Source organism: Drosophila takahashii, chromosome 2L (genome assembly GCF_030179915.1).
Source record: "Drosophila takahashii strain IR98-3 E-12201 chromosome 2L, DtakHiC1v2, whole genome shotgun sequence".
Classification (NCBI taxonomy): Eukaryota; Metazoa; Arthropoda; class Insecta; order Diptera; family Drosophilidae; genus Drosophila; species Drosophila takahashii.
Genome location: NC_091678.1, coordinates 4066350 through 4086187, shown reverse-complemented (window position 1 = coordinate 4086187; position 19838 = coordinate 4066350). Strand labels below are relative to the sequence as shown.

At 40.1% G+C, this 19838-nt stretch overlaps 6 protein-coding genes and 1 long non-coding RNA gene across 9 annotated transcripts; 3 read left to right on the top strand and 4 right to left on the bottom strand.

Moving 5' to 3' along the window:
- The first annotated feature begins 86 nt into the window (after window positions 1–86).
- Window positions 87–6986, top strand: LOC138914808 (uncharacterized). Its single transcript, XR_011420620.1, has 4 exons — window positions 87–473; window positions 563–691; window positions 745–981; window positions 6925–6986. It is a non-coding gene; the product is annotated as an uncharacterized lncRNA (long non-coding RNA).
- LOC108063956 (transient receptor potential cation channel protein painless-like) lies at window positions 2715–5864 on the bottom strand. Its single transcript, XM_070212636.1, has 3 exons — window positions 3918–5864; window positions 3663–3857; window positions 2715–3167 (listed from the first exon to the last, which is right to left on the bottom strand). The coding sequence occupies exons 1-3, from the start codon at window positions 5862–5864 to the stop codon at window positions 2715–2717; spliced, it is 2595 nt and encodes an 864-aa protein (XP_070068737.1).
- LOC108063976 (glycoprotein-N-acetylgalactosamine 3-beta-galactosyltransferase 1) lies at window positions 6524–10787 on the bottom strand. The gene is made up of 4 exons (XM_017151266.3): window positions 10307–10787; window positions 10153–10246; window positions 6923–7219; window positions 6524–6850 (listed from the first exon to the last, which is right to left on the bottom strand). The coding sequence occupies exons 1-4, from the start codon at window positions 10747–10749 to the stop codon at window positions 6617–6619; spliced, it is 1068 nt and encodes a 355-aa protein (XP_017006755.3). The 5' UTR covers window positions 10750–10787; the 3' UTR covers window positions 6524–6616.
- Window positions 10788–11788: 1001 nt separating this feature from the next.
- On the top strand, window positions 11789–13010 carry Cpr23B (Cuticular protein 23B). Its single transcript, XM_017151265.3, has 2 exons — window positions 11789–11800; window positions 11976–13010. Exons 1-2 carry the CDS (start codon window positions 11789–11791, stop codon window positions 12909–12911), a joined length of 948 nt encoding a protein of 315 aa, XP_017006754.3. The 3' UTR covers window positions 12912–13010.
- A 526-nt stretch (window positions 13011–13536) lies between these two features.
- Window positions 13537–16488, top strand: LOC108064038 (glycoprotein-N-acetylgalactosamine 3-beta-galactosyltransferase 1). Of its 3 annotated transcripts, XM_070218229.1 has the most exons (6): window positions 13537–13860; window positions 13987–14678; window positions 14759–15255; window positions 15354–15450; window positions 15690–15938; window positions 15998–16488. In XM_070218229.1, the coding sequence occupies exons 2-6, from the start codon at window positions 14676–14678 to the stop codon at window positions 16259–16261; spliced, it is 1110 nt and encodes a 369-aa protein (XP_070074330.1). In that variant the 5' UTR covers window positions 13537–13860; window positions 13987–14675; the 3' UTR covers window positions 16262–16488. The 3 variants fall into 3 exon arrangements, with proteins under 3 accessions (XP_070074330.1, XP_044251053.2, XP_070074334.1); XM_044395118.2 differs by lacking the exon at window positions 13987–14678; XM_070218233.1 differs by having other exon boundaries at window positions 13538–14180.
- Window positions 16484–18468, bottom strand: LOC108064037 (glycoprotein-N-acetylgalactosamine 3-beta-galactosyltransferase 1). Its single transcript, XM_017151366.3, has 3 exons — window positions 17669–18468; window positions 16710–17546; window positions 16484–16639 (listed from the first exon to the last, which is right to left on the bottom strand). The coding sequence occupies exons 1-3, from the start codon at window positions 18422–18424 to the stop codon at window positions 16484–16486; spliced, it is 1749 nt and encodes a 582-aa protein (XP_017006855.3). The 5' UTR covers window positions 18425–18468.
- Window positions 18469–18589: 121 nt separating this feature from the next.
- On the bottom strand, window positions 18590–19672 carry LOC108064039 (phenoloxidase-activating factor 2). Its single transcript, XM_017151372.3, has 2 exons — window positions 19493–19672; window positions 18590–19432 (listed from the first exon to the last, which is right to left on the bottom strand). Exons 1-2 carry the CDS (start codon window positions 19670–19672, stop codon window positions 18590–18592), a joined length of 1023 nt encoding a protein of 340 aa, XP_017006861.3.
- Between the last annotated feature and the right edge of the window lie 166 nt (window positions 19673–19838).

The following is a 19838-nucleotide window of genomic DNA, read 5'->3' as shown; positions in this document are numbered from 1 at the left end:
ATGAAAAAGTTCAATTCGCTACACTTCTGATTATTCATAAGTCCTCTTCGTCTTTAAAGTTTATTCTTAGTGAGCGTGGTAAAGTTCGTTGTCCCTTTTATTTTGATAACTAAATTTGTTTTAAATGTTTTTTTATTAAATATATTTATGTCCGCAATTGTGGTGGATATACAATTAATTGGTGTAATAAAGTTAGTCTTTTTATAGCAGGGAATTGCGTGCCCAATAATAGACGTAAATAAACATTAAGTTTGTATCCAGGGCCGAAATTTCAAGCACCCACTTGAAGATTTAATGGTACTACCAAGCCCAAAACACTTTCGGCCTCAACAGCAATTACGTGTTCTAAACAAGCTCTCGAGCTCAGCTCCACAACAATTTACGCACACAGAACAATCAAAAAGTGGAAGACAGCTACAGCAACAATGATATCGCATTCCTGGGCTTTGTATCTTGGCCACAAAAAGTGAAGGGTATGAAAAAATGAGCAATAATTTCTGTGTTTATGTGAAATGGCCTGCAAATATTTGAGCCACATTAATAATTAATTTATCTTGCTCAGCAAAATCAAATTCAAAGCAACAACAATAATAATTTTAAATGGTTTAACAACTTTCACGGCAAAATAAAAGCCGAAAAAAAACCTATGCGGCAAACAATTTATGAGTAAGGCACGGCTACGCATAGCCAAGTAATTGATTTCTTACAGCTCGGATTTCGATTTCGATACAATTTCAATTTCAGTTTCAGCTACGAAAAATATCATTTTTAATGGCTTGCAAATCGAGAGCGAACGAGATCGAAGGTCAGGCAAGGCAACTTGACAGCGACAACGCACAATGCGGCCAAATAAAAATAGTAATAATAATAATCGGACAGGTGACAATAATAAGAGCAACAAAAACCCCTTGTGAAGCTGGTGCCGGCCCAATAAAATGGAACACGCGCCATTGAAGCCGACAACTCGGATTCGCAGCAAGAGTAAGTCAAAGTTAAGGCAAAACGCATTAAGCATACGCACCGTGTGACGGCCGTTTTGGAACGGAGAGACATTGAGCTTGGGCAAATAAGTAAACTGAATTAACTAGTTAGTAGTAAGTAGGTAGCTGGAACTGGTAGCCGTGTTAGCCAAGCTTGTTAGCAAATAGTTTCAGTTCGGAGTTGGTAGATCTCATAAATTAAGTGCATTTTCCACTAATTGGATTCATTGATCTGACTCGATTGAATCGCTCAAGCAGAACTGAAAGATATTTTCCATTGAGGGCTTAAACTAAGTTCGATTTTAAATGGTTAGGAAGTTGTGAAGAAATCATTAGAGTTTTTCCAATGATATATTCATAAAAGAAATATGAAAGGCCAACTAATGTTGTAATAATTTTAAATCTAATTTAATTTTTCAACAAAATTGCGAGTAAGGCATCCATTTAGTTTTCCCACAGTCATTTCGAATAAACTTTAATAAACGATTAAGCGCGAAATGAGTGCGAAGAGTTGGCTCCAAGTCCGAACCCATCCCATATCCATGGCACTGCACTGAAGTGCGATTCCAAGGTGCACTTGTGGCCCACTCCCAGCCCAAGTTAAGCGCCCTGTTTGAACAAGTGTTGGAGAATTCGCTTCCTCAATAGAGCTTTGCGCTTTTATGTTCAATTACTTGTATTAACCCATTAACACACTGAGCTCATGCCTAACTATAAACCCAAGCCGGGTAATCATACAATGTAGGTACAAAAAAAAAAAAACAAAACTAAACAAGTTCCCTTTCACTTGCATCTCATATTTAACGAGCGATGTTCCCCATCTGTGATATTTCTAATGCAATTTTACCATAAAAAGTTTCGCTGAGCCGCGCAGCCGGCTTCTAAAAAACATCTCAATCTCCAAAGGCATTCCGATCGCCGGATCTCGGGGAGGAAAGAGAGGAAATGCCAACTGACACACACCGAGCATGCGTACGTGATTTTGGATTTAATTAACTTTGGCCTGGCAACACATGCTGTGGGTATGTGTTTGTACCTACATAAGTTGGGTAAACTGAAGCAGGTGAAGCGGCATTAAGGTGAACCTGAGGCATTGACTTTGGTAATGAAAACTCCAGCCTAGCCGGCCAGTGCAGTTCAGTTGGTCAGCCCTTCATGCAAGAATGCCCCAAGTGAAGGATAGCCAAGTAATACTCACCGGGTTTTGGGCTTTATATGGCAGTTTGAATCCCTCCAACACTGCCATTTAGAATATGTGTAGATGCCAGGTGTTAATTAAATACCTATAGAGTTAGCAAGGCCAGTGCAATAAATTTATAAAATATATTACAGACCATGTGCCATCCGCTTAATACCATTTGCAGAATTTTACAGACACAGCTCCGTAAATGCAGCTCATGCTGAACTCCGTGTTGGCGAACTTTGAGTACTCTTCATTGCCATAACAAATAATTTTCAAGTTATTTAATATCATATTTAATTGGAATTAAATTATAGGTGATATAAAATATTCAGTTTTTATTATTTTGTAGCTAAGTTAGTTTATAAAAAAAATTGTCTATAAATATTGCTTTGGGGCTTTTAATAAAATGATTTTAAGGCGCCATTTTTCCCGAGCGGCCATTTCTTATATCGCAAAGCCTAAACGTATGCTACATGATATACGGTTTTTGTTAATAAAAATAATTTACTGAGGCTATCTAAAAATTTAAATGATCAAATAATATTAATTCTTCATTTCCGCTCCTGGAGCTCCTTCAGCATTTTGGCCATATTTGTCAGCTTGTCCTCGATGAGTTTTTCCCGACGTTCTTCGATCTTTTTTAGCTTTTGCCTTTGCTCTGCTGTTTCCATCGCCTTCATCGCCATCTTGACCATCTCGCTGGGGATGCGGGATGAGTTTTTGTTGAAAAAGGAAAAGCACCATGGCTGTGGCTCCAGAGCCCTTTTCTCATGGATATTGCGTCCAAATGTGAGCACCTGGTTGTTATCATTCGGCCTAATAACAACATGGCGAGGACTCACGTACTTGGGGTACAAGTGCAACCACTGGCAGATGATCCGCATGACCTTGGTGCCCTTGAAGATGGGTTCTTCGCGTCCTCCACCTTTTAGCAACCCTTCGTACCGACTGACCAAGTAGGCCCGGCAAATTACACCGTTAAGTTCCGCCTGCTGCTTGATATTCTAAGGGGAATAAGATAAGTGATAAGTTGTTTAGTGGGACTATTAGGGCGGTCCAAAAAATGAAATTCTATTCTCACCCCTTCATGTTACAGTAAGCAAAAAATTTATGTGAAATCAAAAAATATTTTTTCGTGATCTAGACCTTGCGAAACGCCTTCAAAATTTTTCTTAAAAAATAAAAAAAAATCATACGACACGTATAACAGTTCTAATTTGGTCGAAAAAAATCGTTCTCTCATTTCTTCTCTTGTGAAATTATGATTTTTTTTGGAATAATTTGTAAAAAAGGGAGAGCAAAACATCAACTGAATTGTTGAATTGTTGATCAAAGGCAAAAGTGCGTATGGGTGATAAACTTTGAAGCCAATTCGCAGACCCTAAAACACGATTTTTTAAATTTTCTTTCGTATACCTTGAATACCACAATGCGCACCGTATAAGAGGGTGAGAGTAGGACCTTAAAAATTTCCATACAAATATTACAGATAAACTCACCTGGGTATCATTCACGGCCAGACCGTTCAGCAGATTGAGTAACACGATCGTAATGAACATCACGAAGAGCAGGAAGAACAAGTATGTAAAGATGCTAGTAAAGTCTAGGTCCCCGGAATTCAGTTCGCCCGTCATCATAACAATGGTCTTGATTAGGGCCACAAAAGGCTTTGAGAAGTCAAAGGGAATACTTTCCTCTTCCGGTGCCTGCGTGGTACTGCCTATATTGTCCGGCATCGGTGTGGTGCTATCAACATCCTTATCTTTCTCCTTCCCAAAGAGAATAAAGAAACACAGACTGAAGGTCATTACGAAGATGGAATAAAGGGAAAAGCTCTTCACGAAGCTGATGCAAACCTCGCGCAACATGAGTATATGCGTCGAAATGGCCAAAACTGGCAGAGATCCAACAAGCAAGCAGAACTCTATGGAAACTAGAAAGATGGTAAAGGCGGCCAAAATGCGATGCGTCTTCTCGATGAATCCTAATTCAATGCAGGTGAGAATGGATAATACTATAATAATCCACTCCAAGACATTTGTTAGGGACTTCAAGTACCGAGCAGGAGCAATCATGAACTGAACAGCCTCCCGAAGGATTAGACAGCCAGTCCCCACACAGGAACACACTCGTAATGTTATCGTGAGACTCAAAATGTTTTCGCTTCCGTACAATTTAAGAAGTGTATAGGTGATAATGCAAATTGTGAATAACGAGTAGAGCACTAGATTTAGGTAGAACACCTCGCGAATTCGCCGCCATTTTAGGTAGAGAAATATGGAGATAAGTGGATGCTGCAGCAGGTGGCGCAACTCCTCCGACTGGGCCATGAAAATGATGGGGGACATTTCGTCGTGAACCAGAGCATCGATAGGTATCAGGCTATGGTTTCTGATAATTATCTCAAAGTCTTTGTCACCGCGATTTTTTTTGTTTGCCTTGATGGAAGAATCAAAATGATCCTCGAGCACCTCGGGTGGCATGTCCTCGATGGGAGGCCTTTCAGCGGCTCTCTGAGAGCCAATGTAGGCGCCATACTCCAGGAGTTTCTGCATCGCCACCGTGTTGCGTACTTTCATCGCATAGGCAAGCGGTGCGGAATAATCGGGAGTGGTCTCGTTAACGTTAGCGAATTCGGAGTTTAAAAGCAACGAAAAACAGCGGTGATAGTCGAAGTCACGGATGGGTTTCAACTCTAGTGTATCGATAGACTTGTTCAGTATTCCAAGACCGTCCAATCGTAGGTTTGGCCATTTCAGGAGGTGCTCCAACGCCCGCCAGTTGCCGCACCTTACGGCCCATTCAACGAGAGTATTTTTTTTGGGGCAATATAAGGTACAGTTGATGTCCCATTTGGCGTCAGTAGCCAGCATGGCTTTGAAAGCTTCCTGCCAGTCCCTTAGGATACAATATTGTAGAAGCTCCATATATTCTCTTTTTTGCTCTTCCTCCATGTCTTTGAACGAACCGTGCTGGGCGATAAGCTGCACAAACCAAGCCTCGTCCCTCTTTACCTTAATTGTGTGAAGTTCACCAAAAACGAAAAAGGTCTCGATCCTTCTTGGCAGTGGAAGTTCCGGGAACTCGGCCTGCAGTAGTCGGCGCACACATCCCCCGTGGTAGTGGTCGATTTCAATGTCTGGATGGTCCAGGAAGAGCTTCACCAACTCCAGTCTCGCTGTTTTCACTTTACTTCGAAGAATGTGGTGCAGGGGCGTGAAACCATTCTGGTCTACGGAGTTCGTAGAAGCGCCGTATTTCAGCAGAATTCGCATGCAGTTTAGCACTTCAAATGCATTATCCTCCGTCAGTTGGCTGGCCAGCGAGTTTAGTGGAGTGACATGAGCGTATTTTCTATCCACCTGGACCGTATCACCAGAACGTTCGAGAAGTAGCGCAGCCAGATTTCCGGAATCCATTGAGTCGGCGGCATAGCTGATGGCGGGCTTGAGGAGCTTCTCATTGCACCTGGGTGCACTACTTACATAATTGACCTGGCAGCCATGTGTGATGCATGCTTTTATAAATTCCTGGCAGCCTGGTGTTGACAGTGCCTTTTCGTATATGTTCATCCCACGACCTCCCTGTAAATCAGCTCGAGCACCTCTTATCAGGGCGGCGAGAAATTGCCTAATGTCTTTATTGGCCAAAGCTGCTTCCAGCTGGGCCTGCGGATCGATATAGACCACCACTGTGTCCATTTCTGTGATCTGCAAACAGAAAATTTGCACATTAAACTAAAAATATTTGAATTTATTGCGTCTTTGCATATCTGCATTTGAAATTATTCATTCACAGCAACTATTTAAACTTTGTGATTTCTTCGAGAGGCATAATCATAAGCTTATTCTTTCTATTCGTCAAATGAACAACGGGATTTATTTAATAAAAAAATTCAATTTCACTCACTAAACAAAATTATTACCTTCTTCGCCAGTGCTAAGCCAACGACTAAACCAATCCGTTTAAATAAAATAGCAAACAATTTAAATTATCAAAAATTTAACAGTGCCTTAAAATGCCTCACTGTTTTAATCAGAGCTTAATAAACTCTTCCCGAAAATTTTAGGGTAGTCATACATTATGATGAAACATTTTATTGTTGTTTATCATCATTTGAATGATGCATTTTTTTATCAAATTCGTTATAATTTTAGATACAAATTTTAGTTTAAAAAATTCTTTCAAGATTTAAGGGTAGGCTATTGTTTTTACTTATAAAATTTCTGTATCTCTGGGATAGAACATTAAATTAAATATATTTCGGACGTTTATTTTGTATCTGATTCTCCAGGTTCTTGACTTTACAAAAAAAAAAAAATCTAAAATGATTTAATGTTTACATACGAAATACATACGCAATATAGACCATATTGAACACGGTATAATTACTAGCTTATTTAATACCATATTTATATTCATTAATTCATATCACATTTATTTATACAACTAACTAAAAATTATCCGGTTTCTCAGACATTTGTATCAAGTCTTTTATATTGGAGTTATCTTCCAGGGGAAATCGCTCCATTAAATCCGATAAGCTTAATCGACTCCTATGATTTCTTTCGAAAATCTGGTTAGCACTAAACACTTTGAGGTGATAGATTAGAAACTCGTAGAGGAGCATTCGTTCGCGACTGGCATAATGAAAAGCCACAGAATAGTTGGAGCAACATCTCAAGCCCTAAAAATATAAGTAGTAATATTTTGTTAAATATTATGTTGAACTATTTTTTGATAAAATTGTATTACTCACAGTTTCAACTTGAGAGAAACTCATTAGGCGCAACCATTCCGGAATAGTGTAATTCGCATCCGACATATAGTTCTCAAGATCCAGAGGCATAAACTTTGGTTTCGTATCCCCATCCAAAGACTGTGATGAGTCAACAAAATGGACACCCACATTCTGCAGACACACGCCCATGTAAAAGTCCTCGATGCCCATCTTTTTCGGCTGTGGACAAATCACCTCAGATCCATATGCTTTTTGCACAAATCGATGGAGTGCCTGACGACTCAGAATGTACGAAGCACCGCCAGACATATAACTCTGGAAAAAAACAAACATCATTATTCGGGATTATCACAAATGATACTCCATAAAGTCTAAGATCAACAGAGCACACGCCCTGTGTTAACTTCCAAAACCAGTTGGCACATCTTAAGAAAATGTTAATGCTGAAGTATGAATATTCACATCAAAGACCCGAAAAGTCAAAGTTATCCGAAATTTTAGTAACGGTATAAGGTTTTTAACATAGCCACCGACGAACTCAAGATGTATTTAATCCCCTTTTGGAGGTCGCTCAGCGGGGAATGATGTGTCAAAATACGCATCAAACGCACTTGTAAACAAGAAAAGCTCACAAAGGGCATAGGGGAACAAGCCTGGGAAAACTGCCCCAGGCGATATTGCAAAATTTTAGATGAGGATTGGTAGATAGGAACCTAATCGATAAGAATTCCAATTTTCAAATATTTTGATCCGCTGGTTTACGAGTAATCTGCCGCAACTAAAGAACATATCACTTGATTTATCTTCCCTTCGGTGGTTCTTGAGAGAACTTTTTTGATGCCAATAATTTTTGTGTTAACCTTCAAAAATGTCAGCCAATCTTTGGATTTTTACCATTCTTATAAGCTAACAAAAATCGCGATTCAAATTTTCAAAAAATTGGACCGCGATTTCTTTAGAATCACATAATTAAAGTATTTGTTGGTCATCCATGCTCAAAGGATTTCTTATGAAATCTCTGTCCAGGGAGGATATGAAATTCGAAGCTGTGGGGACTAGACTGGGACTGGGTATCTATTAAATCAATTACAAGCAAACATGCCAAACATTTTATAATTCGGACCACTTTTCACCCATAATATTAAAAACTTTACTCTTTGATAATAATTCTGGTCTTAGAACTAACTATTTACGAGCCAAATATATTTTATTGACTCCATTCCTACCCTTCTAGAAATAAATTCTTCAGTTTTTTGTTTGTTTAACACTGTTGCACCACTCGAAAAATTATAAATATTTTATATGAAGTAGATGGTTATAGGACACACAAACTGTAAAAAACTGGCGGTGTTGTCAGACTTGGAAAGTCTTGAACCAATTTTTTGAAAATTTGAATCGCGATTTTTGGTAGCTTTTAAGAATGGTAAAAATCCAAAGATTGGCTGACATTCTTGAAGGTTAACACAAAAATTATTGGCATTAAAAAAGTTTTCTCAAGAACCACCGAAGGGAAGATAAATCAAGTGATATGTTCTTTAGTTGCGGCAGATTACTCGTAAACCAGCGGATCAAAATATTTGAAAATTGGAATTCTTATCGATTAGGTTCCTATCTACCAATCCTCATCTAAAATTTTGCAATATCGCCTGGGGCAGTTTTCCCAGGCTTGTTCCCCTATGCCCTTAATGGAAGTGAAATATCGAATTCAGTAAATTGTCTCATTTGACTAGGGATTATGTCGGATTATATTGCTGAAAAGTGTCACATTATCAATTTGGTTTTTTGAATTTTAAAAAACATTAAGCCAATGAAGTATTTATAAGCACAATTTCTCTATCTAATTTTTTTTCTGAGTGCTTCTAACACTGCATAATATAAATGCATAATTCATGGAAGCCTAAAAATATGTTAATTGGCTGAATAGCGAAGATCTCGAATTCCAAAACTAAAAAAAAGGCGGATAGTTTTAAACATAGTCAGGTAAAATAATCACAACTATCAATCACAAATCATTATAACATTTATGATGCATTAGGAATAATCAACCAGCGATAAAACCCATTCAAAGTGTGAGAGAAGCAGAAGCTGAAACAAAGAAAATGTTTAATATCTTAGTTTTTGGCCGGATGACCAGATGTGGGCCCGACTGGCCCTCCATAACTCATTTGTTTATTTATGTGCAAACAAACGTATGCAGACGAAATGTACTTGGTGCCACAAAGAGCTTGCTCAACTCTTGGAAATGCCAAAAGGCGAAATAAATCTGCGGCTACTGCCGAAAAGGCGCGGCTATGAAAGATGCGTGACAGGTAATCGCGATGACCTCAGGTGAAGCACTGCCATTAGTCTCTGCAGACTGCAGCAACGATTGTTAATGCGAATTTAATTTCTTATTGTTATTATCGTTGAGTCCGATTGATCTATGCACACACGGAAAACGCCAAGACAAGAAGCATTTTGGCCAGGCAAGATCTCAGCTGTTCTGCATGATATCATCCTACCCATAATAGATTTAATGTTTGTTTACCCCCCAGACACTGGACAATAAATCGCTATTAGTTGTTATTGAGATTACACTCACAAAAGAGGACCGGTTATTTCAACAAAAAGCATTTCGTGATTAGCACATTTCTTCACCAAATATCGTAAAATGGAAAGCGATAAATTTCAAAGAGATTTAATTACCGTTTATTGTTTATTTTAATTAATGGATTGGAAAATAATAAACTACTATTGCTTCTAGAACTATCTTATATTTTATTATGTGTGCTAAAAACCTTGATATTAATTTTAAATATTTTATAAAAGAAAGGGAAGACTTTACATTTCCCAAAAATCTTTTTTAATTGATTTATTGACATAGATAAACTATTAAGCTGAGTTCGGAAGAAATAATTTAAATAGCCCCGAAAAGCAAAACTAAACTGTCAAATGCGAAGCAAAAATTAGAAATTCAAATTAGCTTAACAAGCGGGCGACAATAACATGCAAGATGACCAGTTAATTAGAAGCTAATGCCAGCGATCAACTAGATCACTTATCAAATAAATCATATGCACAGAAAGAAATCCCAAAAGCCGAACAACTTTAATAGTTTAATTTCCACAACTAATATATCCCCAAGGGACAAATATATTTAATATTTTTCCCAGTGCACCGAAGATATAATCGATTAGGTTTATAATTTACCACAACATAAGCACAAAGCCGGAAGTTAATGGTGGACATGTTCAACGTTTATCACTCACCACATTATATCGTGACATCTTGTAGCCAAAATATACGGGTGTATCCGGATCGAAACCGCTAAGCAGGTGCTGTAGATTCTCCATGACCACATATCTGCTTAGATAAAAGATGCCGCAGGTAAATTCAGGAAAATTCCCGATTAGTTATACGCACGTATCATCGTCCGCCTTGAGGAACCAATCGAAATCGCGACCGTAGTGCTCCCAAACGTAGCGGAATCCCTCTCTGGTTTTGTTCCACAGATCCTCGTAGCCACCATTACTGGGATCGACCACCTTGACCACACCCAGTGGCTCGTAGTCCTCGCTGCTGGCGAAGATCAGTTGGCTGCACCGCTGGCCCCACGTATCGTGAACCGCCCGGGCCAAGTTCTCCACGTTTTCCGGACAGGTGAGCACCATGCAAAGTATTCGCGGCGCGGTCGATAGATCTTCAGCCCTGCCCATTACCGTGGACATGGTAGAGGAACTGCTCCAACAAGGCGTCACCCGGCTCACATCGTAGACATAGAGGAGCAGCACGAAGGCCAAGATGAATCCCGCCATGAAACCCGTCAGCAGATGCAGCTGAGACCGCAACTTAATCTTGGCCGTCATTCTGCGCTATAGCGTTGTGTTCTCCGCGACGTTCGATTCCCGATTGCCGACAGCTGGCTTGGTTTGTTTTGACCAGACGATGACGATCAGGCCAATCAGCCGAAATCAGTTGGCCAGCAACCGGTTTGCTTTGTTTTCTTATCAAAAGCCATCAAAGCTTCTGCGATTCGCTGGGAGATTAGGGATACCCAGTCAAATGGGATTCTCAATTAAGTTTGATAGGAAATTAGAATATTAATGATTCAAAAAATTATGTAACTTAAATAAGCATGCTGAAAATGTTTTAAGCGTGCCGAAAGTATAGAAACCCGTGGCAAAATTTTCATAAATAGTTTTCAGCAAGAAATTTGGTTTTTAATCATGATTTAAGGTTACAAGAATATTTATTTTGGTTTATTATCTGTTTAGAGTAATATAAAATAAATAAACAATTACATTTACCAGACAGTGTAAGTGGGGTTAAGGAACTCCATGGGTTATCATACGACTGGTATGAAATCTCTGGGTGCGTATGGGTTGTGCTATTATAGGCAGATGTTTGGTCAAAAAACCTATTAGTAACGAAAGAACTTCTTTTAAATCGATTAAAAGGTTAGCGAAGTTGATTTGATCAAAGATTAAGATTAAAATTTGAGAAAAACCTGAACAATTATATCTTCAGACAGTTCTTTCTTCGTCTGTCATACGCGGAATAAAAAAAATAATTTATATTCTTCCAAATTTATTGCAAACCTTTGCTCCAATTCTTCATTTTCGGTGATCACGCATAGCTGTATCATCTTTCCATGGCGTCTGCGCTTACGCAGCATAAAAATGGTCACAAATTGAAAATGAAAGTGTTGCCAACACATTGTAGTCTCAAATTGGACAATAGTAAATCGATCAATTGTGGCGCATGACATTGTATAACGGCACCCATTGGGTAATAAACTGCAATTGGGATGAAGTATAAAAAGTCAGAGTTGCTTCAATTATGATATCAGTTAGCTGACAATTTTGTAGAGGCAAACGCACGGAAGGAAGATCCAAACGATTCGAGATGGCAGCTAAGGTGAGTTGTGATGGATCCTAAAACATACTTATTTGGAATAAATAAGAGAAGCCCGGATCACAAGGATATATGATTTTTTTGTATAGAAAATTCATTAAAATATATAGAATAATGTCCTTTAAAAGTCTTAGAAAAATGAATATTTTTAAAATTTTGGTATTTTATTATTTTTTAGTTCTTTGCCCTGCTGTCGCTGGCCCTTTTCGCCGCCGTCCAAGCGGAGTACAACTACAACGAGAAGTCGGCCAAGGCGGTCAACTCCCTGGAACGCAGTGCGTCCGGTAGTTCTGGCGAGGACTTCCTGAGCGACTACCACACGCCCAGCAACAATGCCTTGAACTCGGAGGCCACGCCCGATGGCTATGACTATTTGGCGCCCACCAGGAATCAGTTTGCCGCCGGCAGTCGAACAGCCAGTGTTCAGGCCTCTAATCTCCTCCAGAATGCGGCCAGTGCGGCCAATGCCGAGTCCGTTCTGCTGCCCTCACCGCTGCCCATTCTTCGTCAGGAGCAGAATTCGGAGGTGGTTTCCGCCGATCAGCACCAGGATCAGGAGGCAGTTCCCGTTAGTCAGAGTCAGCATCAGAATCAGGATTCAGTGGTGGTCTCCTCCGTTCTTAGCCAACCTCGGGAGCCCGAGGTCTATCCACCGGCCAGCTATAGTTTTAACTATGCCGTGAATGACGAGAGCACCGGGGACATCAAGGAGCACAGCGAAACCCGCGATGGTTATGTGGTGCGCGGCTTCTACAGCCTCATCGATCCCGATGGCTACAAGCGCACGGTGACCTACACGGCGGATGATGTGCATGGCTTCAATGCGGTCGTTAACCGAGTGCCCTATGCCCTCAAGGCGGTGGTTGTGCCAGTCGTCTCCTCGTCTCAGGTGGCCCAGCCCACTCCATTTGTGGCCCGGGATGAGCGCTCCAAGTCCGTGGATGTCAGTCGATCGTCGGGTGCGGCCAGCTTGGAAACTGGAAGCGGTTCGGGTTCAGGATCATCCTCCTCCAGTGGTTCCGTTTCCGGATCCGGTGTAACCAATACCTTCGCCGAGGACAGCTACGCCAACGCCCCCCGAGGACTCGACGCCTCTGGAGGTCCCTACGCCTGAGTCCTGCTCCTCGGCTACGCACTCCTTGTATATTCCCTCATTGTGCTTCATCTATTGCTAGTTTTCTAATTAATAAATACAAAACGTTTGTTTAAATAATTTCCAACTTGTTGCCTATCTTCAGGCCTTTGCTACTGAGCTAAAGCTTTGGAGCAGCTTTTCCCTGGCATTTCCATGATTTCAACATGGGTAAAGTAAAGCCTGTCTTGCATTGCGGAATAAGTTAAGTAATTAAGGTGCGATTGCCATATGTTACAGCCTTTTAAGGAGGCAGCACAAAGACCTTAACGACTCTCGGTGAATCGTTAAGGAAAAATATGAAAGGTCAAAGCATGATAAAGCGATTGGGTTTTATTAACATAAAATAATTATCCGCAAAAGCAACAAAATGACTCACAGCAAGTTAACCCTTTTGTTTGTTGATTAAAATGTATTTATTTAAAAGTTCAAAAAATACAAATGTATAAAAAGTATTTGATATGGTTGAACATTTTTATTTTGCTCCACAATTTTTTTATTTTCCTGTGGTATTCATTTATCAATACTCATGCTTTAATAAACATTAGTTTTTTTTCGAAAACGGTTTTTTGAACATCAATCTTTTTTTTAAATATCTGGCAACATTGTAGCGCTAACAAGCGTTAAGATATTTCTTCAGCAACATTTTCGACGCGCCCATTTAAGCCGAGTCTGTCAACTGCCGGCAAAGCGCGAAGACGTCGTCTGCTTGTTATTTTCGAGCTGCTCTTTCTTCTCTTGCCTGGGCTCTTTGTTTATTTTTTGTTTTCGGCTTCGAGTCGCGTTCGAGCAGCGTTTATTTTTATAGCCTTTCCGCTGAGGGCTTGTGATTGAAATTCTGTGCCAGTACCAATGCGGATTAAAAGAAGTGAAAAACACTCGAGGAAGCAACTCGAAACAGTCACATAATTGGAGCCAGCGATTCGAAACGGTCCGAATGAGTTTGAAATTAAGCCTTGAAAATATAACGTCAGACGGGCAATTGCCACTTGCAATCTAGCAATTGCGAATCGAATTGAACTCAAGCAAATTGTATCGCAACTCCGTAACTCCGCAGCACCGTAACACCTGAGCCACCACCACCTGAGTGCTTTCCCGAAGGTCGACCGCATCTTTACAGGCTTTTGACTCTGCGTCACTGCCTCAAGAATGTGTTAATTCGGTGATTCGACAACAACAAGCGCGACTTCAGCCTATACAGCGACAACAACAACAGTTTGCCGCCTGACGACATAAGATTTGCATAAAAAAGTAAACAAACGCGGTTGATAAAAAAGAAAAAAATACCTCAAGAAAAAATCAAAACAAAAGCAGTGTCATATATTGAATCCACTACCTGTTAAAGCGAATACTCCGTTACAAAAAACTAATTTAAAATATATCACTCATTGTTTAGTTGATTGTGTGAACATATAAAAATTCAAAAGTAAAACAAAGTAATTAATGAGCCTTATAATCAAGTCTAAGACTAAGTCTAAGCTTCGTAAAACCAACGAACTATAAGTTCTGCATTTTGTGTTTTGAATATTTTGCAAGTAAAACTCTTCTTATTGATGTGAGCATTAATAAAATATAATGGAATTCCAAAATAGTCATAACAAATATTTAATAATTATATTGTTTAAATTATTTGTTTGTCTCTAAAGAGTGTCTCTTATCAACTAAATCGATGCTGATATGCTTAAACTCAAAAAGTGTGTTTTAATCAAAACAAAATCACAAAAAATATTAATTTAAAATACTGAAATGGTATGCTAATGATATGTGAAACTTTGACAACCAAAAATAATATACTTATAAAAGTTTTTTTTTTATATTTATCTTTAAAGACAAAGATGGTCGTACGACCACATCGTAAGCGTCTGGAGCTGATCTTGATGGTACTGATCGGCATGGCCTGGGGTATTCTTTTGTCGGCGTTGACAAAACGAGACCGTTGGCAGTATCACGGGGATCAGCTGAAGGAGGAAAGCAGCCCGTTTCCAAGCAGTCACAGGAACACTCCTAGTCCCACGACAACAACCACTTATCCACCTCCGGATATCCTGGCCTCCCGTCTCTTCAACGAAACACGAGTCCTTTGCATGGTGATGACCAGTCCTAAAAACCACCAGAGCCGTGCCATCCATATCCAACGCACCTGGGGAAAGCGCTGCAACAAGGTGATCTTCATGAGCAGCAAGGCAGATAAAGAACTGGGATCTGTTGTCCTTAACGTGAGGGAGGGCTACTCGAATTCATGGCCCAAGACGCGGGTATCACTGGAGTATGTCTATAAGCACTATTTTGACAAGTACGACTGGTTTCTAAAGGCAGATGATGATACGTAAGTGGAAATAAGCATACGAGTAATTTCTAAAATGTGTTTAAATATTTTTATTTCTATTGTAAAAATTGTTGTTATTTATTGTTCTTTATTTTTAGCTATGTAATAATGGAAAACCTACGTGCCCTTCTACACGCCTATAGTCCGAAGACCCAAGTGTTTTTTGGAGATAAATTTCGAACTCATGTGAAAGAGGTACTTTTTTAAATGTTTCAATTTTATACTATAAGTTATTGGTATTTTTATTAGTTTCTTACCACTTTCCAAATTATAGAACAGTAGAAAAATGGGTTTTTCTACATGAAGCTTAAATATATTGCTGTCGAAAAGTATTCTACACTTTTAGTAATACATTTAATTCATTAATTTAATCGTAGAAACTAATGCCACAAGTGTGACTCCTTATTAAATAAATATATATTTTTTTAATCCAGGGTTACACGTCGGCAGGATCGGCATATGTCTTGAGTAAAATGACCCTACACCAGCTGATAAAGCTGGGCTTTAGCAACAGCAGCATTTGCACCAACCGCAATTATGGCTACGAGGATGTGGAAATAGGACGATGTCTAAAGGCGGTGGGAGTTGTAGCTGGAGATTCCAGGGATGAGCAAGGATTAAATCGATTCATTCCCTTTTCACCTCTGAATTGGTATCCTCTACTCAACTATACTCCGCTAAATGTAAGAAAATCTAGAATAAAGTGTGACATTAAATGACAACTTTTTCTTAATTCTTGTAGGCTACCACCGATTGCTGCTCAAACACTGCCATCTCGTTTCACTTTAACAACGCACTTGAGTTTTACATGCTGGACTATATTATCTACAAGTTACGAATTTTGGGCATTAACAAGGATCAAGATCATTTGCCAACTAAAAAAATAATTTTGAGTACTAAGTCATCTTGGAGCACTTTTCACACCACAAAAATTGAGCTCAAAATGGTATCCGAAGAAAACACCACAAAGCCAAAAGCCAAAACTAAGCCAAAGCCAATCTTGTAAACTTTTTAGGACCAATCTAGTTTAATATTGACTACAAGAAAACCAAAGAGTAAGACCAAGATATCGTAAATGATCAATCCAAAACTGCTCCTTGAATTAAGATACTGAATTGTATATGTGCCAAGTCTTAAAATGTTGTATCTTTAATAAATGGATATAGATTAAAATATATATAAGTCGCGATATATAAAGAATTGTTAAACTAAATTAAAACATCATAAGCTATACTGCTGCTTTTTTTCTTGAACTTCGTGACGGAGGATGCCCAGCAATAAGTCCATATGGTCGGTTCTTATACAAAATCGTTTCAAAAAAATGCATTTGGTAGGGTGATACGTTGTGTATTGAAATTGAATAGGTGGAACAACATTCCATTCCCTGCAAATAAAAAATTAAAAAACAAAGTAAGAAATCTAAAAAATATAAAAAAAAAAAATTTTTTTCTTACCGTTCCAATTGTTTGATAGAGATATTCCTTAAGCCAAAAGTCTTCATCATCTCGATCAGGTATAAGAAAGTGTTCCAGGGAAAGTGAAAAGAACCGATGTCGACCGAAAATATCTCTGGAATCGCCGAATCGCACATTTAATAGCCGTAGACATATGCCCATATCCAAGTCCTCGGTGCCCTGATCTCCTGGCCTGCAATTCTTGGCAGCTCCGCGAACCAAAATCTTCACAGCCTTTTTGCTGAGGACATACCCAGCTCCTCCGGACATATAAAGATTGGATCTAAGCTTGAACGGGGACCCAAAATATATGGGATTATGGGGCGAGTAGGGCTTAAGCATTTTACGCATATTCTCCATTATGGCATAGGTATCGTCATCAGCTTTATAGAACCACTCCGCCTCGTGACCATAATTCTTATAGGCATGGTGAAAGGCTGCCTTTGTCTTGCCCCACAGATTTCCGCGAGCATCGCTGACATTCAGACCCACGATCTCCACCCCAGACAAAGTGGTTTGGGAAGAGCCAGCATAATAAACCACTCGGTTGCAGTGGCGACCCCAGGTCTCGCTAACTGCTTTCACGCCACTCATGTACGTCTTGGGCCAGGACAGCACCAGGCAGATTATCCTAACCGACCGATACATATACCTGGCCAGCCGATCGTTCAATGGCCTAGATGCAATGGTCATGGGAAAACTGGAAGAACTCAGTTCCGGCAGGGGATTTACATGGCCATAGGGTCGCAGGTGATAGAGCGAAAACTCCAGGGTATACATTTGCATGGCACTGCAATATGGAAACAGAATCGCTCCTCCAAAACAGCTATCCAAGCTCTAAAGATTGGATTAAATAAATAAATTTATCAAACGTTTATAATATTATTAACTTATTATTTTTTTAAAAATCATAAATTAAAACTTTCTTTCTTTATTTTACAAATTTAAAGTTAACTCACCTGATTCTCGTAGGCAGCTCGAAAAGCGCAGGGCCAGAGCCAAAAATTGTTGCGCAAAGTGTAAGGGATCAGCTCATCGGGGACGTTAAAAGACAGGAGGGCTTCGCTGGGAGCCTTTTTCATTCGCCGCAAGCACTCCCTGAGGAAAATCTCATTCTGCAGGCAGTTCCTTGTGGCCAACTGCACCAATGCCTCCCCACTGAAGATATAATCGGTGGTGGAGACCTGACCCACATGGGCATAGATTTGGACCTCATGTTGGGCACTAAAATATATTTCCTGCGAGGGTGAATAGTGGGCCAGCAAAAAGCGCAGATTCTCCATAATGACGTAGGAGTCAAAGTAAACGACCAGCAGCCAGTCGAACTGATTGTGAAAGTCCACATAAATCTGGCGATATGCCTCCACCAGAGTGACATTCCTTTTGCTGATAATGGTCAGTCGATTGCACCGACGACCCCAACTATTTCGGACATGCATTGCTTTCTGAGCACCGAACTTGTAGTCCGATCGATCCATATAAACTAGACAATGAACGCGAATCTGCTGCCCCAGAAGCCTTGCTATCCGATCATCATCCCAGCGATGACTTCTTAGACCAATGTCATAGTCACTAACCCTCTCCTTATAGGGTATTTGGAAAAGCTCAAGCAGATTTATAAAGGTAGTGCTGCTGCAGAATATCAACAGCTCGAGTGCAAACAGCCAAAACAAGGTTGATAGTATCAGTAATTGGAATAGTCTCAACAATTTCATTTTTTCTATTATTAAAAATAGGATTTATGACAACCTTTACGTTGTTAGAAACAACTCCTCAGATTCTCTAAATCGGAATCTTTATAACTTCGACTGCAAGACTTCAGATCATAGCTATATAATAATAATTTAAAATACCTTTCCACCTGTGACTTGCCTTTTATTCTAATTGTAGTCTATATTATATATGGGAAATGACTTATACGGTTTGTTCAGTTCATCATTTAGATGTTTCTCGATCCAGGGTTTCATTTGCATAATATTCGTGTAAAGGGCGGGCACATTCTCCTCTCCGCACGACAGGCCGCCGTTGACAATGCCGACGAACTCGAAGATCGCCGGGTGACCGGGAATGGGACACATTAGCGGGGATCCACCGTCCCCTTGGCAGGCATCTCGACCCCTCTCTCCACCCGCGCAGATCAAACTGGGATCCAGCTGATAGTCCCAGCCCAGCTTCGTCCTTCGCAATTGGGCCTCGCACACATCCTTGCTCACGATGGGCAGCTCAATTTTCTTCTGACGATTGGTATAATTTGGAACCAGAGGATTAAGAACTCCCCAACCGGCCACTATGCAGCGATCCCGATCGAAGTAGATCCCCGGAGTGGGCCAGCAGATGGTTCCGATGTGGGGTTTCATCTCAAACGAGGCGGCGAGTATGATCAACGCTATGTTGTTGGCCCCGGTAATGTTACTAAATCCGGGATGCGCTATAATCCTAGCCGGCGATCGCGATACCACCTCGGGTCTAAACAGTTGACTCAAGTCCCAAGCTGCACCGGCAATCACAAAATCATTCACTGTCCTATGCTCCATCAGATGGGCAGCAGTTATCACGACATTTTCGGTGACCAGAGTTCCGGCTCCAAAGAAATGCACCGTTTTTTCCATCAGCGCCACAATCCAGGGAAATTCATTGGGTTTTGCCTGATTAGGAGAAACTTGCGCGGTATTATCCAGTCCATTGGGATTGTGGCCACAGTTTAAAGGGGCGCCGAAAGTTAACTAAAATAATATTAATAAAATTATAAATTATATTTAGCTTGGTTCTATATACACTCTTACCACTTGAGAACTGTGGCAGCAGGTTTCCCATCGCTGGCAGGGCGATTGAGAAGTATTTGGAATCCAGGAGCTTAACTTACAAAGACCTTGGGGCACACACTCCAACTGGGGGCCACAAGGTGCTCCCGCCTCAGTCAGCACCCACAGAAGGCAACTGAAAATAATAACCCGCCGCAACATTGCTAGCCTATCAACTGAAAATAAAATCATTATGCATACATAAAATATTTATATTGTGAGAGCTCTCTTTCCAGTGATTCAGTATTCCGAGAACAAAGAATCTTTAAAGTCGTTATCAGTAAACACACTGAAAATATGTACGAGTACATTTATATACGGAAATATG